Here is a 17,362-nt window from a genome sequence, read left to right on the forward strand (position 1 = left end):
CTCTTTGTCAAAAGTCAAGTTCTATCCAAGAAATCTGAACAGAAACCATAAAGGCTAAATACGATTAATTCGCATTATTTTTATTCGACGACTTCAATTTAAACTATTTAAATAATGTGCAAACTAAGACAATTATATGGTGCAATATTCTTTGGTTGCGTTCTGATTATACTACTGTGGGGTTTTTAGGTACTAGGGAGATTATTTTGTAAAATAAACTCGCACATTAAGTTCCACGTTGAGAAATAAAAATATAAAATCCAAGAAATTAGTCCCGTCGATTAATAATGTGCCCGCGTAAAACGTCAAAATACTTTTTTATTTTAAACTAACTGTTGGCCTCGTTCTTTCTGCGCGTAACAACACTGATTGCGTAAAAAGTTGCCAAATTATTGATGACATCAGTGTTAGGACTAAAACAAAAGGATAGAAATTTTCTTAGGTTACCATAAGCATACGAATCAACAATACGATTTCTGTTCACCCTTTAATGATTACTATTCTTTGTTAGTGATAGGAGGAGATAGTTAGTGGGACTAAAACTGTAGTTAGACATGTTTTAAAGATTTAAGATGTAACAGATGTTAAGAACTATACTAAGTTTCACGTTGAGCAATACCAATTAAAAAATATAAAATTCAAGAAAATAGCACAGTCTATAAATTTTGCGTCATAATAAAATGGGCCTAATGTAATGTCACACGTTTCGGAGTAGCAAAACATGTAAATCCGATTTTCATTATTCTCAAAAGCCCTAGCTGAAGAATTGTACGCAAATTTCAGGTTTAATGAAATATGTAAAAGATTTATTTTAGTCTGATGTTCAAGTATTTCGATACTCGAAAACGAATCCTCCACTGCGTGCTAGCAAATCTTGTACTAAGCGTACAGATGATCATTAATAAATAACAGAGCGAAATTACTAAGTTGTCCAAATCAACTCGATGACATTTGCTAATTGTGTTCGTGTAGCCTTCGCAGGAATTTAAATGAAGAATGAATGAGAGACCTTTAATTGCTATTATTGTACTTTTAGACGCTAAAGATGTTGATCACGTGCTAAACGAATGATGACTGATAATGAAACACTGAAGTGCGCTTAGTTCGTTCAAAGACGAATGGTAATTGTTTATATTAATTACTTGCTTTTCTAAACGCTGTTTATCTCTATTTTTAACAATTTCAAAATAGATACTTTAATTTTTTTTTTTTTTTTAATTTTGATGTTGTCATCATTGACTTCTACGGTTAGGAGTTATTATGTGTTAGCGTATTATCTATGGTTGTGAAGTCAGTCCGTGTTGACCGGAGGCCGGAGGAACTCTTTAGTAATGAACATAAATCGAGTATCATAATTGAAATATTGTATTTAATAATATACCATTTTGATAATAATTATTAACGTTGGCGATTATTCTCGACATTAGCAGGAAGAGTTAAAGCCTTTTTTTTCAAAATAGCTTAAAACGCGTGTATTTGGAATATTTGTGAAGTAATGAGTTACTTGCCAATATAAAAAAAACTGCAGCATCTGATATGTAATATTCGTTTTCCAAGACTTTTTAAAACATAAAAGTTGCTATTTGGTTTTTGATCCATTATTTTTTATAAAGTATTGAATAATTTACCTAAATTAAGTACCTTTTAGAACAACAAGAACAGTATACTTTCAACTACTCGCAGGAGGTAGGTAAAATATAAAATATACAGAAATAGGTAAATTTATTATTAAAATCTTATGAAAGTATGAAATTTCTAACCTACTTCTTGCTGGTCGTATGTGTTATGTACATTTAGTTCAATTTTGACTGTATTGTTACAGATGTGCCTAACGGAACCGAGCTGATATCTGTGCTAGCTGTAAAGCATGTAAAAGTGAATTTACCGAAAGAAAGATCCACTTTGAAAAGGGAACGTGCCGGACGGTCGACAGTCGTACGCAGCGGCAGACGCGGCAGTCGCGCGGGCGACGCCGCGCAGTGCGGTTGTGGATTGCTGGCGTCGCTGGTGCCGCTGGTGCCACTTCTGTGTGGTGGCGAGCGCAGGAGCGAGTGCGCAGCGAAGCCCTCTCGGCTGGGCGATGGGCAGCTCGCACCGAATGGCCGCGGTGGCGGCTGTCTCACACTCAAAGCTCTACTACAACCATACTAGACCAGACGCAGTACAGACGGTCCAGTCATCGCATTACACAGTCAATATTTTTTTTGTGAGGTTAGTTATTTTAACTATACTAGTCATAAGATAATATAATTAATTAAGGCGCAACGTACAACGTACTAGGGGGGCGTATAATCGGTAAATGTTTTTGTGCTCGTGGCCTAATGGCGTAATTTATATCGTCTTTATGCCTATTATGGTACTCCTACCACTTTAAAAAAAGTTTTAGTATTTTCAGTGGCATGCACTCTATACAATTATAGAAGCACTGCCTAATCAAAAATTCTTTAGACCTGTATCTTATTATAAATCGCAAGATTTATCTTAAAAATGCATAAGCAACGTGCTCTGCGAGACGCATAAGACTTTCTTACTACAAACCAACGTAACTGTGTTATAAGAAAAAAATACGATTGAACTTTTAAGTTTAAGCGGACATAGTCGCGGTTGTTTTGGAGTAGTAGTTCCATTTAAATTGCGTCGAATGAACGTTTATAGGAATATTTTGGTATAAAAGAAAAATAAACTTTTACTAGTGTCTTATGATGCTTGTAAAATAGCTATAAAGGCGTGTGTGCCAGCAATAACTAAGTTATAGCGTGTATGACTCGAAAATATAAATTTTAATGAAACTGAGATATGGCTGTACTAAATATAACGAGTTTTATTAGATCTAAAGATACAAACGTCAAGAAGCTTGGCAGTTGGCACATGAGTATTAACACCTACGCCTCAGATACATAAAGGTACTTTACAGGACGTGTTCCATGGACGTCCAGCGAAGTGTGGCTCTGTTTTCCTGCCCTGGCCATCTGTCTGTCCATTTATTATAACTATATTAAAAAAAAAAAAAAACTAGAAACGTGAGAAGTTATACTTCTTTGGCGTAGCAAGATAAAAATCTTTTCAAAAATTTAATATTTCACCTTATTTTACGTTTGTAGAAAAAACGACACTTAAAATAGAAAAAAGGTAGTTAATACATTGAAAGTTTTAACATAGGTATTTAATACATAACGCATTATCTAGTTATCTCAACATTAAAATATGATATTATTGTACAATTAAATCAATAAAATATTAAATATACTAAATATACTGCGACAATAAACACATCGCCATCTAGCCCCAAAGTAAGCGTAGCTTGTGTTATGGGTACTGAGATAGCTGATGAATATTTTTTTATGAATATAATACACATAAATACTTATAATATACAGATAAACACCCAGACACTGAAAAACATTCATGTTCATCACACAAACACTCTCCAGTTGTGGGAATCGAACCCACGGCCTTGGACTCAGAAAGCAGGGTCGCTGCCCACTGCGCCACTCGGCCGTCAAAATTAAATGACCGACCCGCAGAGTTTGACAATTGCAAGGTTCAAAGTCTTATGTTAAAGTTTTTTTGAAAAACTAAAACATGTTGACTATAGCTAACCTCAGGGTGTCGGTTTTTTGTGTAGAAGGAAGTATTCTGGAAGTTATACTTCTTTTGGCGCGTTTTGGAAATATTATGAGAGTGAATTTTTACGATGCGCGCGCACTAAAAACCGACACCCTGAAGTTAGCTTTGGTTTGACAGTTGGCTCATTCCGGTGATTTAATTGATTCAATTGTGCAAAAATCTCAAATTTTAATGTTGAGGAAAACTTGGTTGTCCAATAATGAGTCAATTAGTATTCCTAATTTAATTATGTATATTATGTCAATTTCTTTAATTATGTACACCGACCTACGTCACTGATTATGTAGAAATATTTTTAGTGATATTTAAATAAAGTTTTTTTAACTAGATAGTATAATAAAACTTTCAATGTATTAAATACCTTTCAGGCGAAAGACATTTTTGAAAATATTTTTATCTTGTAAGTATAACTTCTAACGCGTGTACATAAGTACACACACTTTTCTTCAAATCCCTACACTGGAATCATATGCAGTAAGAGAGATAATGCAGTCTAAGATGGTAACGGGGTACGCTGGTAGGGGTATAGTAGGTATATTAAACTTATACGAAGTGGCGTACATAGAGGGTTTGCACAGAGTATGCAAATGATAGAAATTGAAGAAAATCTCCAGTACAAGTTATAAAAACTTTAGGGCAGTCTTTTTATAACTCTTACAATGCCTATCCTTATGTTTTTTATAACCCGTACTGGAGATTTTTAAAAGTTTATATCATCTGCCCTGTGCCTACCCTGTATGCACGCCACTGCTTGCAGTTACTACATGGCATCGTACCAAAATGCTAAATCACTGTTTTTTTTTTTTTTTTTTATAATTGGGAGGGATGGACATCCCTATGGATAGTGCCGGACTCCTACCGACTAAAAACCCCTCCTGCCTTCTAAACGTTGGTGTACCTGCCATTTGGCCTACCACTTACGTCGTTGTCCTTTTACCTTCTCTCTCTTTCGTCGCTTTCCTTTACTTTTATTACCTCTTCCATGTATTTTTTTTATAGATACCCATTTCTCTGATGCCTCTAGCATTATGGAGGTTAGGTTTTCTGTCTTGATTTAACTTCCTATTTCCTTCTTCACATTCTCCCTTTCTTTTTCAAATCGTGGGCAGTGAAACACGGTATGTTCTGCATCATCACATGGGTGTTCACAATACATGCAATCACTACTCACTCTAAATCACTTCGCAAACCATCTTTGTCGGGTTGTCGGTAACTAGCCACGGATGAATCGTTTCACTACACGAGATCAGAGACAATAAAAAACCTAAACATAAATTCCCAAAATTCCTCTTTCGGAGATAGAACCCGTGACGTCTCGTGACCGGCCACAACACGACTGCGTTGACCAATAAGGTTATATGAGAATCATGTTGATGACTTCTACGCATTAATAAGAAAAAGATCTGCATCAATGATGTGCAGAATGCGCGGAAGCTCCAACAATATTTTGAAGCGCGCGCATTGGGCGCTGCCTTTAGTCCAGCAGTGGACTTTCATAGAGTGTTGTATTCAATGGCGTGCGTAGAGGGTATGAACAGGGTATGCAGATGATATAAGATGAAGAAAATCTCCAGTTAAAGTTATAAAATACTTAAGGAGAGGCATTGTAAGAGTTATAAAAAGCCTACCCTTAAGTATTTATAACCTTTTCTTCATTTTATATCATCTGCATACCCTGTGCATACCCTTCTATGCAAGCAACTGGTTGTATTCACCACTGCGTCAGGAAGGTCGTCAAAACTTACTATGAACGGGAATAGTTTCCGCAAATGTTACAATGTAGGAAAAACTATGAACTTGTAACTGCACTAGTATAGTCTGTACTAATTAAGCTTGTCTAAAGTTTGTCTGGACATTCTCACAGCAGTCTATAACGGGTACCCCGCTATGAAACTTGAACGTTAGCTTCCTATTACGTAGTTGCCAGTGGCGTGCACTTCATAAAAGCACAAAATCACTGCCTATCCCACAATTATTTTTATAACTCATAAAGGAGTAGGGTTTTTCCTATACATCCCTTCTTTATGCATGCCAGGATATGCTCGCCGTTGGTAGTTACAAATACTTTGGTAGAGCTTTTAGTTTGAAAACTTTCGATTACTTAACTGTAATCTTAAAAGCCAGGAGTTCCATAAGGGTTGACTTTAAGCAGGGGAATATAAAATTGAAAATTCCTTCTCAAACATCTATTTCAATCTATCTACTAAAAATAAAAATAAAGGGAGTTTTTTGTTTGAACGCGCTCCAACTCTCTGAATCTCACTGAATTTTTTTTGGCCCAACTCAACAAAGAAGATTAATAGTTAGAAAAGGTTGGCCTCGCGACGCGGTAGTTCCGGGTATAGTGAGTAGTAGTGGATGTACGAGTAGGTTTGTATGAGATTAAATAAATAAATATACTACGACAATACACACATCGCCATGTAGCCTCAAAGTAAGCGTAGCTTGTGTTATGAATATTTTTCTGATTAATATACATAAAAACTTATAATATAAATATAAACACCCAGACACTGAAAAACGTTTATGTTCATCACAAGAAAATTTACCAGTTGCGGGAATCAAATCCACGGCCTTGGAATCAGAAAACAGGGTCGCTGCCCACTGCGCCAATCGGCCGTCAGTTTATCAGAAGTTAAATGCGGACGACAGAGCGGAAAGAACCACAAGTGATTTATAAAAAAAAAGAGTTTCTTCATATTACTTTATCATCATCAAGGCATTACCGGCCCACTAAATAGTATGGGCTTCCTCTCACAATGTGAAGGGTAGTCTACCAAGACCACGGAGTGCGGATTGGTTGACTTCACACACCATTAAAAACATTATTGAGAACTCTCCGGCATGTAAGTTTCCGTACGCGTTTCCTATTACCACTAAAGCAAGTGATGTTTTTAATGGCTTTAAACGCACATAACTCCGAAAACTTAAGGGTTTCCCTCCGAAAGGGAAGCGGAAGTCCTAACCTAAAAGGCTATAACCTCTAAGCTTATTTTACTTACTGAAATTGGCTTAGCTTATTTTACTTACTGAAATTGGCTTAGCTTATTTTACTTCAAATTAAATTTTTATCAACGACGTTAGGCAATTTTTGTTTTTTTTTTATTTGTTAAAGGAACACCAACTGCTTGCTCACAATACATAGTAATGGAAAATAACAAATATTTTGTTTCTAATCAGTGTGACTAGCCACTCAAAGGTGTGCACAGTTTACTACAAAATGACCGATATCAAACTACAAACTATAATAAAAATACGAAAAATTAAACAAACTACAAAATAAGAACACTGAAAATTATCATCTAAAATTGCAGTCTGGATTGCTTGACAAAACAATAATAATGATAGCCAGGATAATTCATCAACAACTTGCGTTCGGTTTGGCCTTATCGATTTTGAGATGCCTTACTATACGTACGACCCGGCGTCAGTTCTTGAAAATAGTGCATTGTTCTACTGGGATCGAACGATTATCACTGACAGGTATATTACAACTAATAGACCTGATATAGTGCTAGTCGATCAACCAGTGCGCCGTGCAATAATTGTTGACACTACTATTCCACAGGTGAAAGCTGAAAAGGAAAAAGTATCTAAATACTTGGACCTTGCTCAAGAGATTACCGCCATGTGGGGTGTTGAGTCAAATGTTATTGTTCCCATCGTCGTTTCAGTCACTGGTTTTCTCGCGAAAAGTTTCGACCAATATCTTAAGAAGCTTTCGCTTGGTTGTTGTAGCAAGAGTCGGATACAGAAGGCAGTAGCGTATGCTGAGGAGGTTTCTCGCTCTGGAGCCCTGATCGCCGTTTGCTTGGGTACCCAAAAGCCCCGCAAGCGGAGGAGTGGTTTTTATTTCAAAATATTTAATATTATTTTTATTTTTATTTTATAATTTCACTGTTGAAAATTTAAAAGTATATAAATAAATGATAGATATAATAATGAATCTTTTATTCGGGAAGAAAAACAATACATAGGAATTAACATATAGATTACACGTTACACAAAACATATAAAGGTCATCGTTGTAAGAAGGAAAGGAAGTCAATAAATTGCTCTTTCCCGAACAAAATGCGCAATAAGATAAACACCACTCCAGCTTCAACCCCCAAAGGTAAAAAGGTTAAGGGCCTCCATTATTAGCCGCTTACGTCATGACCTTTACGCAAAGATGAATATCAATTGATGTGCCGCACGAATATATCTTATTATATATATTTCTTGTGTGCGTGTGTATGTCACTGAACTCCTCCTAAACGGGTGGACTGATTTCAATGAATTTTTTGGTATGCGTTTGGATGGCACCCTGGATGGTTTAGATTCACAAATCAGCCCGACAGATAGCGCTGGGGTCCGCTAGTTATATTATATATTTTTTTGATGTGGCCAATTTTAACTTCCGATGAGTCATGTATTTATCTAAACTACTATCTTCACTACATCTGCACGGCTAGCATGGGCAGGAGACAATTATATCCCCAGGGAAAAGATAAAAATTTATCTTCTCCCATAGCTTTATTCTCAGAGCACTGACGCACCAGTTGAAATCCAAATAATATATGTGTATTAGTAAACGGGGGTGAACTTCTCTTATTCCATGGTTCAGTGATTTAGCAGGTGGGCACGTTAATTATATGCCTTGTCAGGGGATATAATCTAATATAATTTTTATCTCCCGCCCGTGCTAGCCCTGCAGGGAGTAATAGAGACGACTAAATAAATAAAATTGCCTTTTTAAAATCAGTCAGTGTTGGTGAAATTCTTTTTTTTAGACATTGCCTTAATCATTGAGCATTCGATTAAGGCGATACCTAGGTTTAGTGGAAACTGGCATTATTCTACCTTAACGTATATATAGGATACTGGTGCGCCAGTTCTCTGGGAGTTGATGAAGCTGTGGGAGAAGACAAATTAATATCTTTTCCCCGGGTATATAATTGTCTCCAGCCCATGCTAGCCGTGTTGGTAGTTGAGAACTACCATTCGACGCATGCGCAATAATTTAAAACCGTCGCACAGCCGGCAATCTTCGTCTGACAAATGATGTTACGCGCTGTCTCTCTTCCACTCTACCTTAAATATTTATCTTTTTTAACAACTGCATTATCAACATGCGCAACGGCAACCGTGATTTTTTAAAATCTTCCCATAAATTACCGCGATGTAGACGATATTTTATTCAAAAAACAAGTGAACAAAACTTTTTCCCAAAAATAAATTAAAAATAATTTAATTAAAAATGCTGGCGGCCAAATTTTGTTAGGCATCCTGGTAAATATATACTCTTTTAATTATAAATATACATAAAAAAATGTAAAACTCCGATAAACGCGCTAATGTCGCGCTGATAGTCCTATATACATTAAGGTGTAATAATGCCAGTTTCCACTAAACCTAGGGATCGCCTAAATCGAATGCACAATGATTGAGGCGATGTCTATAGAAAAAAAGTTTCAACTCTGAGGTCATAACTATTGGGGAACTATTTATGTTTGCCTAGGAATCGCCTTAGATTAGGGGTTATCTATGTAGACATTTTATAAATTTCAAACGCATATAAAAATTTTCGGAACTGACAGGATTTGAACCTGCGACTCTCTGGCAATCGCGGCCTGAGCGCTTTTTCCAATTAAGCTACGGCTCTCCTACTGTCGATGCCAAACATTAGTATATGCCTTTTACAACAGTCTTATAGCGACTGTAGGCGTCATCTAGTAGGAAACATTGCAAATTCGATCAACTATTTATATGCATTTTAAATTTATAAAATTTATAATTCCTCCAAGTGTTACCTACACTTGGAGGTATAAATGAAAAAACATTAATAAAAATAATAAAATTATGTAGACATTACCTAGATCGTCGTTAGTGAAAACGGGTATAAGTTGCGTATAACCCGCTACAAGTCTAAGTATGCGTGAGCCTTTACAACATATTCGTTGGTGCGAGTTCCTACTTGGTCGATTAAGCTTCTTTTAAAATTAGACTCGCTTCGGAAAATTTCAGGAACAGTTGGGGCGAACTGGCTCATTTCTGTCTAGAGTGGTTACGTAGTTACTGAACAAAAGTTTACGCAAAACGGGAGTTTGTATTTAAACGTGTTGTTTTTTATTGTTCGTATATATCTCGATACGGCCGATTGGCGCATAGGGCAGCGAAGGCTGGGGGTTCGATTCCCACAACTGGAAAATGATTGTGATAAACTTGAATGTTTTTCAGTGGCTGGGTGTTTATCTGTATTTATGTTCATTATTCATAAAAAAATTTAATTAGCCACTTTAGTACCTACACCTAACATAATTAAGCACGCTTACTTTGGGGCTAGATGGCGATGTGCGTTTTGTCGTAGCTTATTTATTTATTGTTCTACTTTCTGTTGCCCGCGTTCTTCGCCGCGTTTTTTACAAATCACGTGGGAACCACCTATTGCCTGTTACTCTCCGTTCTTTTACCTAACTATGTCAAAACTCTAGTTGTATGCTTGCTTAGTCAGAGCGACAAGAGAAGGAAGGACAAGTTTTTAGGTTTTTCTATCAGGAATGTCTTAGTAGTAGTATTGTTTGAAAAGTGACTGTGATTTGGTCTTTCCAGTGTTGAAGGTTCTGCCCAATTGGAAAATGAGAGTGAGGGAATATAGAGTACACATGTGGTCGCGCACCCTTCCAACAGAAAAAAATGGGTTTTAAATTTAACTTTGGGCTGGTAGTGAAATACCAATACCGAATCGAATTGAGGGCCATATTGCATAAAAGCAGGCGTTACTTTGCGGAAATACATGATATATTATGAAAATTAAGCTTAATTTGCTATACTCCGCGAAAAGCAAGAGAATCTGTATGTTGTAATTTAATCTTTGTACTCCACACCAAACAGATCTTCGGCAATGTACCCTCTACGAGATGTTGACTTTACAATGAATAAATCTTAACAATTTTTCATTGTAAAGTCAACATCTCCGAAATTATAAATTACACCATACAGATTCTCCTGCTTTTCGCGGAGTATAGCATATTAAGCTTATATTTACATCTTTAAACGAGCAATTCTTGTATATATATAATTAGAATCTCGGAATCGGCTCCAACGATTTTCATGAAATTTAGTATACAGATTTTAGTATCATTTTATTTGTGTTTTCGGGTAATAACCGATTTGGTGCAACGAAGTTGCACGGGTCAGCTAGTATTCATAATACGAATTCAGGTCCTGCGATCCACAATAAAACATGCTAGCCACTAAACCAATGAGGAAGTTGGCCACCCTAAATAAAGGCGTAAAGATTCCAGAGTGTACTTAGCTTTAACGACTGTATAATTTGTGCGTTACAGACCATTTCCGCGACTTATCGAGGTTTCTCCGACGCATACTGATTTGAGGGGATCAATGTAATGGTGCTAGACATAAAAATACTAAACTAACACAAGCGAAAATTTCCTATTTGAATTTAAAAATAAATGCTTAATGCTCGGTAGAATCTGCTTTCCGAATCGGCGATAGAGTCACTACAAACAGACCCACTGCTTGCTTGGCTTGCTTGAAATAAATGTATTTTTGTTTTTATTTGAATTTTAGTGACTCTTCTATTTTTGAAATGAGCATGTTATGAGATTACAAATTAATATAAATATACTACGACAATGCAAAATTCGCCATCTAGGCCCAAAGTAAGCGTTGCTGGTGTTATGCGGATTAAGATGACCGATGAATATTTTTATAAATAATATACATAAATACTTATAATATACGCTTCTACGTGACATCGTATCGGAATGCTGAAACGGTTAGTGGCACTTGTCGATAGTCTAGCGAAGGCCCTAGCTTCCCAGCAAATCAGGCCACAAAAAATTCAAAAATAATAGTTTCCAAAATGGCCTCATTTCGGAATCGAATCCGGGAATCCTCTGCTGCCCCCGCCTAAAAAAACAGAGAGGTTATCCATTCGAATGTTTTTTTTGCATGTTCAGGCATAACTTCATCATCTCATAAATATATAACTCATATATAAACGGATGTGTCTAATTGTATTTTTGTTCGAAAAGCCTTTATTCCTAGAAGTCCCAGAAGACAACGGAACTTTAAAAAAAATTACATTTCATTCCTACCCTAACCGTTGGTATTTTCTATTCCTAGCAGTGGGTGTACGGGTAAATATGAATTCCCCTTGGACCCTAGTGGGAGAAGCCGGTGGGTGCACGGGTAGTGCCCCAGCAATTCAACGGCGATGGCTGCTATATGGCTGGATTAATATGCATTTTTTACGCAATTACACAACACAATGTCACGCCTGTACACGCGAAAAAGTTGCGCAGATGCCACATTTTCTATTTCAACACAACTAACTAAAAAAACCTGGCTTATTTGTTTGTGGGCTCTTCTCAGACAAGGGCGCGATGGGAACCCTCCTAGCTTTAATTTTAAGTTAACGAATGCAGTCACCATCACCTAAAATTGGTGTTAACATGTTAAATGTATGAAAGCTTCATAAGTGCCTGAGATAAGGTCTAAATGAATGAGACATTTTTGAATTCGATTTTTGAATTAGTTAAAAGTTGTTGCACATTTTCCCGCGACTGGAAGTGCTTGGCTGTTGCACTTAATATTCAAGCTTGGTTAATACAAAACATGGTAGAGTCACTACAAAAGAGACAGACTTGACGTTTCAAAAGTGTTTATATTAGGCGTACTTAAAATAAATGAATTTTGAATTTTGAATGAATAACTTTTTAATTCATGATCTATTTATCTATTTTGTGACGGCCGAGTGGCGTAGTGAGCAGCGAGTGCTTTCTGAGTCCAAGGCCTTGGGTTCGATTCCCACAATTGGAAGGTGTTTATGTGATGAGCATGTGTGCTTTTCAGTGTCTTATCTGTATATTATAAGTATTTATGTATAATGTATATTATTCCTAAAAATATTCATCAGCCATCTCAGTACCCATATCACAAGCTACGCTTACTTTGGGGCTAGATGGCGATGTGTGTATTGTCGTAGTATATTTATTTATTTATTTATTTCTATTCCCCAGTGCAACGCTATGTGGAGTTCTGGTGGCAGTCTGCGCCGCTTGCTGGCGACGCTCCTCGCCACACAAGCCAGATGCCGTCGCTGACTGCGGGGTCTACACGGTCAGTGCGGATACTAGGTTACACCAGGTAAGATTTTAGGAATTCTTCTTTCAAAAGCAAGGTAAATAATAACTGCTGCCCATATTGCCCTAGCTGTTAAGCATATTTTTAAGATCTGTATTCTTGTAAAAAAACGGGGGTAGTTTTTAAAAATAACTTTTTCAATTAAGCGTATCTCTTAAAATAACTGTTTTGTTTAGGTGATATTATTATTTTTTTTAAACTCGCGATACCTTCTACATTAAGTGTCCGAATGGAATGAATTCATTAAGCAGTAAAAAGTATTTTACTGCTGTATAAATACTTTTGATTTTTAGAGATACTTATTTGAATAAGAATTCATACCGCGATACTAATGTTAACCACTTCTGTTTCTGCCGGCGCGCGGTCTAATGCAATTTTAGAACACAAAAGCTGCTCCTGCCACTTAACTATGATTATATATTCCCTCGCGACCTTTTTTGTATGTGGTAATATGTACTTTAATCATTGAGTATATTTTTTATGTATCATCAATAGTTTTTTTAGCGTTCATGTAATTAACTTTAAAGGCAAAATATTGCTACTCTGGGAGGACCTCCCATTTAAAAAAAAATTAATTATAGCCTTTTTTACTTCGTGATAGCTTAGAGTTAGTGAATAGCTTTCTTTTGCCGTAACTAAGATTAAAATCGTTCCAGACGTTTCGGAGCCTATCGGGTAAAAACCAACAAAAAAACTTTTCTCTTTATAATATTAGTTGACTATACTAACCTGTAACTTGTTAAATCGCAAAAAACACGTGGTTCAAGGAGGAGGTACTCATTTATTAAGTGGGTTTTAATTTAATTTAGTCATTACCGCTAATCGGTTTCTTAGCGATATCGCACCGAAACACTAAATCGCGGCACGCCGTTGTCGGCAAGGTGGTAACTAGCCATGACCAAAGCGTCCCACCAGACCATTCCAGTACCAGGAATCGAACCCGATACCTCTTACTTAAATTCACAGCGCTCACCATTCCGTCATAAATAATTTAAAGCACATTACCACTTTTTCAACAAAACCTGCTGTTTTCTAATTCTAAAGTATTTTATATTCACTCGTTATTTGCTCAGTGTAGGTATCCCAAACACTGCAGTCAGTTTTAACTGTTAAACAAAACAAAGAGAGTGAGCGAATTGCATTCTGTAGATGTTTGTGAAAAGCAGAACAGTTGTGTTAAGTAAACGGGGAAATTTGATTTTATCTTAACGAATCGCTATTCTTGTTCCGTATCCTTAATTTGTATTGTCTTTACGTATTACAATTGAGTTATTTTAAGTTATTAAGAGTAATTTATATTATACTAGCGGTAGCTCGCGACATCGCCGCGTATACCTTATAAGATACACATATGCTGTCGCGGACTTTTTTATTGATCTTTTGCCTCTAGCCTTCCTCGATAAATGTCCTATCCAACACTGAAATAATTTATATTGGACCAGTAGTTCCTTAGATCATCGCGTTCAAGTAAACAAACAAAAAAACAAAACTCTTCAGCTTTATATAGAAGTATAAGATTGGTAATGTTCCTTACTTTGAACAGTGATAGCCTTTGTCGGCAGGGTGGTACAGTATCGGTGGTGGAGGTAACTAGCCACGGCCGTAGCGAAGCCTCCCGCCATCGTTGATAATATTCAATCTCTTTATTAGGACATCTAAGGCCCATTTAGCGATGATACAAAGACAAATCTCCATTGTTAAGTTTCTTAAATTTAAAACTTACACTAAAGGCTTTGACGATCGCGGATGTTTCTGAAAGTGTTTCTGTGACTGGTAGGAACTTTGCGAGAGTTAGTCAATGCTAGACCGACATAACCACCGTATCCTCACGGAAAAAAAGTGTCTCTGTCGACCAGGGGCAGTTTTTCCAAATGAATAAAAATGAAAACTTGAGGCCGAATGGAACTACGGCTTATGACACCAGCAGGCGGCGAATTTCCGCGGTTGACCGGTATCAATCGTTTTATTTACGTTATGAAAATTACAGAATACTGTGGAACACTGTACACTATGTCAAAATTTCGTAACTAAGATGGCCGCCACCACAAAAGTGTTATCGGCATCAAATAAAAGGGCTGGACGAGTAGAATAATGTACACTATCTTGAAAGTTTGGAGTTTTTAAAAAAATTTATTTATATATTACTATACAGTGAACACTAAGCTGAATCCACATTAATATTATAAATTCGAAAGTGTGTCTACAGGTTCTCTCCACTGCACCGATTTTAATGAAATTTAGCATAGGGATAGTTCGAAAAACCAATATAATATGCAATAAATGAATTCGAATTTGAAAAATGTATTTCTGAGATCCACATCACACCCTTAACTCTTTTAATATGAATTACATATAAAAAAAAAAACCTTACAATCTTTTAAAAACTAGATACCTTACATCATTATTAAAATTTAAAACGACTCCTAAAGCGAAATTCTTAGCGGCGGTAAACTATTCCAAAGGTCAGGGTTTCCATACCTCTCTGGCGCAACGGTGAGGGCTGTCTCTTTTCGGTTTTGTTCCCCGGCAGAGAATTTTATAATTTCTGACGTTACCACGTTACCGACAAAGACGTATCGCTAACTTGGAGTGGAATAAAAATAACAAAAGTGTATAGAAGTAAGGAATGGCGTTAAAATTCTCAAACAAAATTAGCACCAGCAATGCCTTTAACGGAAGCGTAGGTTCCTGCGTTCAGCCGTCGTTTGCTTACTTCGTCATTTCATTTCCACTTTGCTCAAGACGTAAGCGTCTCTTGAATCGGCTATATTTACGAAGGATATACAATCACAAACATTTCTACTAACTAACTTTCTATGTATTATTATTGGCCGATTGGCGCAGTTTGCAGCGACCCAGCTTTCTGAGTCCAAGGCCGTGGGTTCGATTCCCACAACTGGAAAATGTTTGTGTGATGAGCATGAATGTTTTTCAGTGTCTGGGTGTTTATATGTATACTATAAGTATTTTTGTATTATAATCATAAAAATATTCAACAGCTATCTTAGTACCCATAACACAAGCTATGCTTACTTTGGGGCTAGATGGCGATGTGTGTATTGTCGTAGTATATTTATTTATTGTATTTATTTATTTATGTATGTTGGTAAAATAATATGTGTGTTACCAACATACATACAATATAAACTAGTCTGAGGGAACAGAAATTCACGTCGAATTACCATCACCGGTATTGTGGTAACAAACGTCGATAGGTGGTTTCCTGCCTGATATTGTTACTAATTTAAATGCACGTTGCATTTAATCGTATAGACACAACATTTTGGTAATAGACTTCGAATTTACTTTCGATTCACTCCGAGTTCGATTCCCAGCACGCACCACGAATCGCACCGGATTGGTGGATCTTTCACTGTATGTCATGAAATTCCACAAAGTAACGCCTGCTGCTATCCAATGCGTAAATATTCCTCCATGTTGTTACAGGTCAATAGCCTGAAATGTTAGTTACCAACAGTGATTAGAGCGATTCATCTTCAGGGGTCCAGTAGGTCCCGCCTCCCGAGACGCGTGACAAGTGTAATTGACCTCCAAACAGACGTTCCGATCGGATTAACTGCTCGTACAGATATTAGCTGCTGTCTACTAAACAAGTGGGGCAGTATTCAATGTTATGCAGATATGGTTATGGAGATTGGAAACATCCTAGTCTAACCCGAGATGTTAAGCCCAGCTAAATTACGTGTAACCGAATCACGAAATAATGTTGAAGTATGCATAAGTATATTTCATAAAGATAAATATTAAGTCAAAAGAAGTATATTTATTTTTCCATACAAACGAACTTAAAACATTAAGTGTTTCCTTATGACAACCCTATTGAAGATAAAAGACCGACACGCGCTTAGAACCTACGCTACGCAACGCGTACCTAATAAAGTGTTGAGTCACACGATTTTAATTTTACATGTGATATGAAACCTGATTTCGTTCAGTAAAAACTATGGCTCTTGTTTACTTAAAAACTATTAAATTTTGGTTTCACATGCGAGTATATCTCAGAGACAAAACATAGTGTGCCTATTACGCCTGTGAAGTAATATTTCGGTTTACATTTACACGTGGTATACGTTTTAATAATGTATACCTTTAATACATCGATGTTACTATACTATTGATACATTTCTTAATGGCAAGATTGCTAGCTAGCCGCTCCGCTTTCATCTCACATAAGACAGAACAATGATTGTTAAATTGTAAAATGATGTTGGAAAAGAGCAACTGCTGAGTTTCTTGCCGGCTTCTTATCGGTAGAATCTGCCGGTGGTAGAATCTCTACAAACAGACTTAAGTATTAGACGTTTCTAAAGTGCCTTTATTAGGCCTACTTGAAATAAATGAATTTTGATTTATTTTTTGATTCATTTTGCAGTAAAAAAAAACACTAAATTTAAAAGTTGGTACATTTTCATCAGTTTTGGTCACATTTCCAAAGAACACTAGAAAAAGGATAAATAAAAGGAACGGCTTTGCGTTGCACAAAGGATTTCTAGGTCCCGCTTGAGGTGCTAAGTGAGATCTAATTGTTCTGGTTAGTCTTAAGTGTCGAGTAATTTAGCTGTTA

At 36.5% G+C, this 17,362-nt stretch overlaps 2 protein-coding genes across 3 annotated transcripts in view; one reads left to right on the forward strand and one right to left on the reverse strand.

Annotated features, from left to right (window-relative positions):
* The window catches only part of LOC120632989 (probable beta-hexosaminidase fdl), a 111,872-nt gene that overhangs the window by 24,589 nt on the left and 69,921 nt on the right, over positions 1-17,362 (reverse strand). The window lies entirely within an intron of this gene.
* Positions 1-17,362, forward strand: part of LOC120632990 — a 38,442-nt gene that overhangs the window by 1,741 nt on the left and 19,339 nt on the right. The window contains exons 2-3 of the mRNA XM_039903003.1: positions 1,823-2,211; positions 12,654-12,780. Of these exons, the coding sequence (XP_039758937.1) occupies positions 2,081-2,211; positions 12,654-12,780 (258 nt within the window). The 5' untranslated portion in view covers positions 1,823-2,080. The remainder of the gene's footprint in view (positions 1-1,822; positions 2,212-12,653; positions 12,781-17,362) is intronic.

The sequence above is a fragment of the Pararge aegeria genome, chromosome 21 (genome assembly GCF_905163445.1).
Source record: "Pararge aegeria chromosome 21, ilParAegt1.1, whole genome shotgun sequence".
Taxonomy (NCBI): domain Eukaryota; kingdom Metazoa; phylum Arthropoda; class Insecta; order Lepidoptera; family Nymphalidae; genus Pararge; species Pararge aegeria.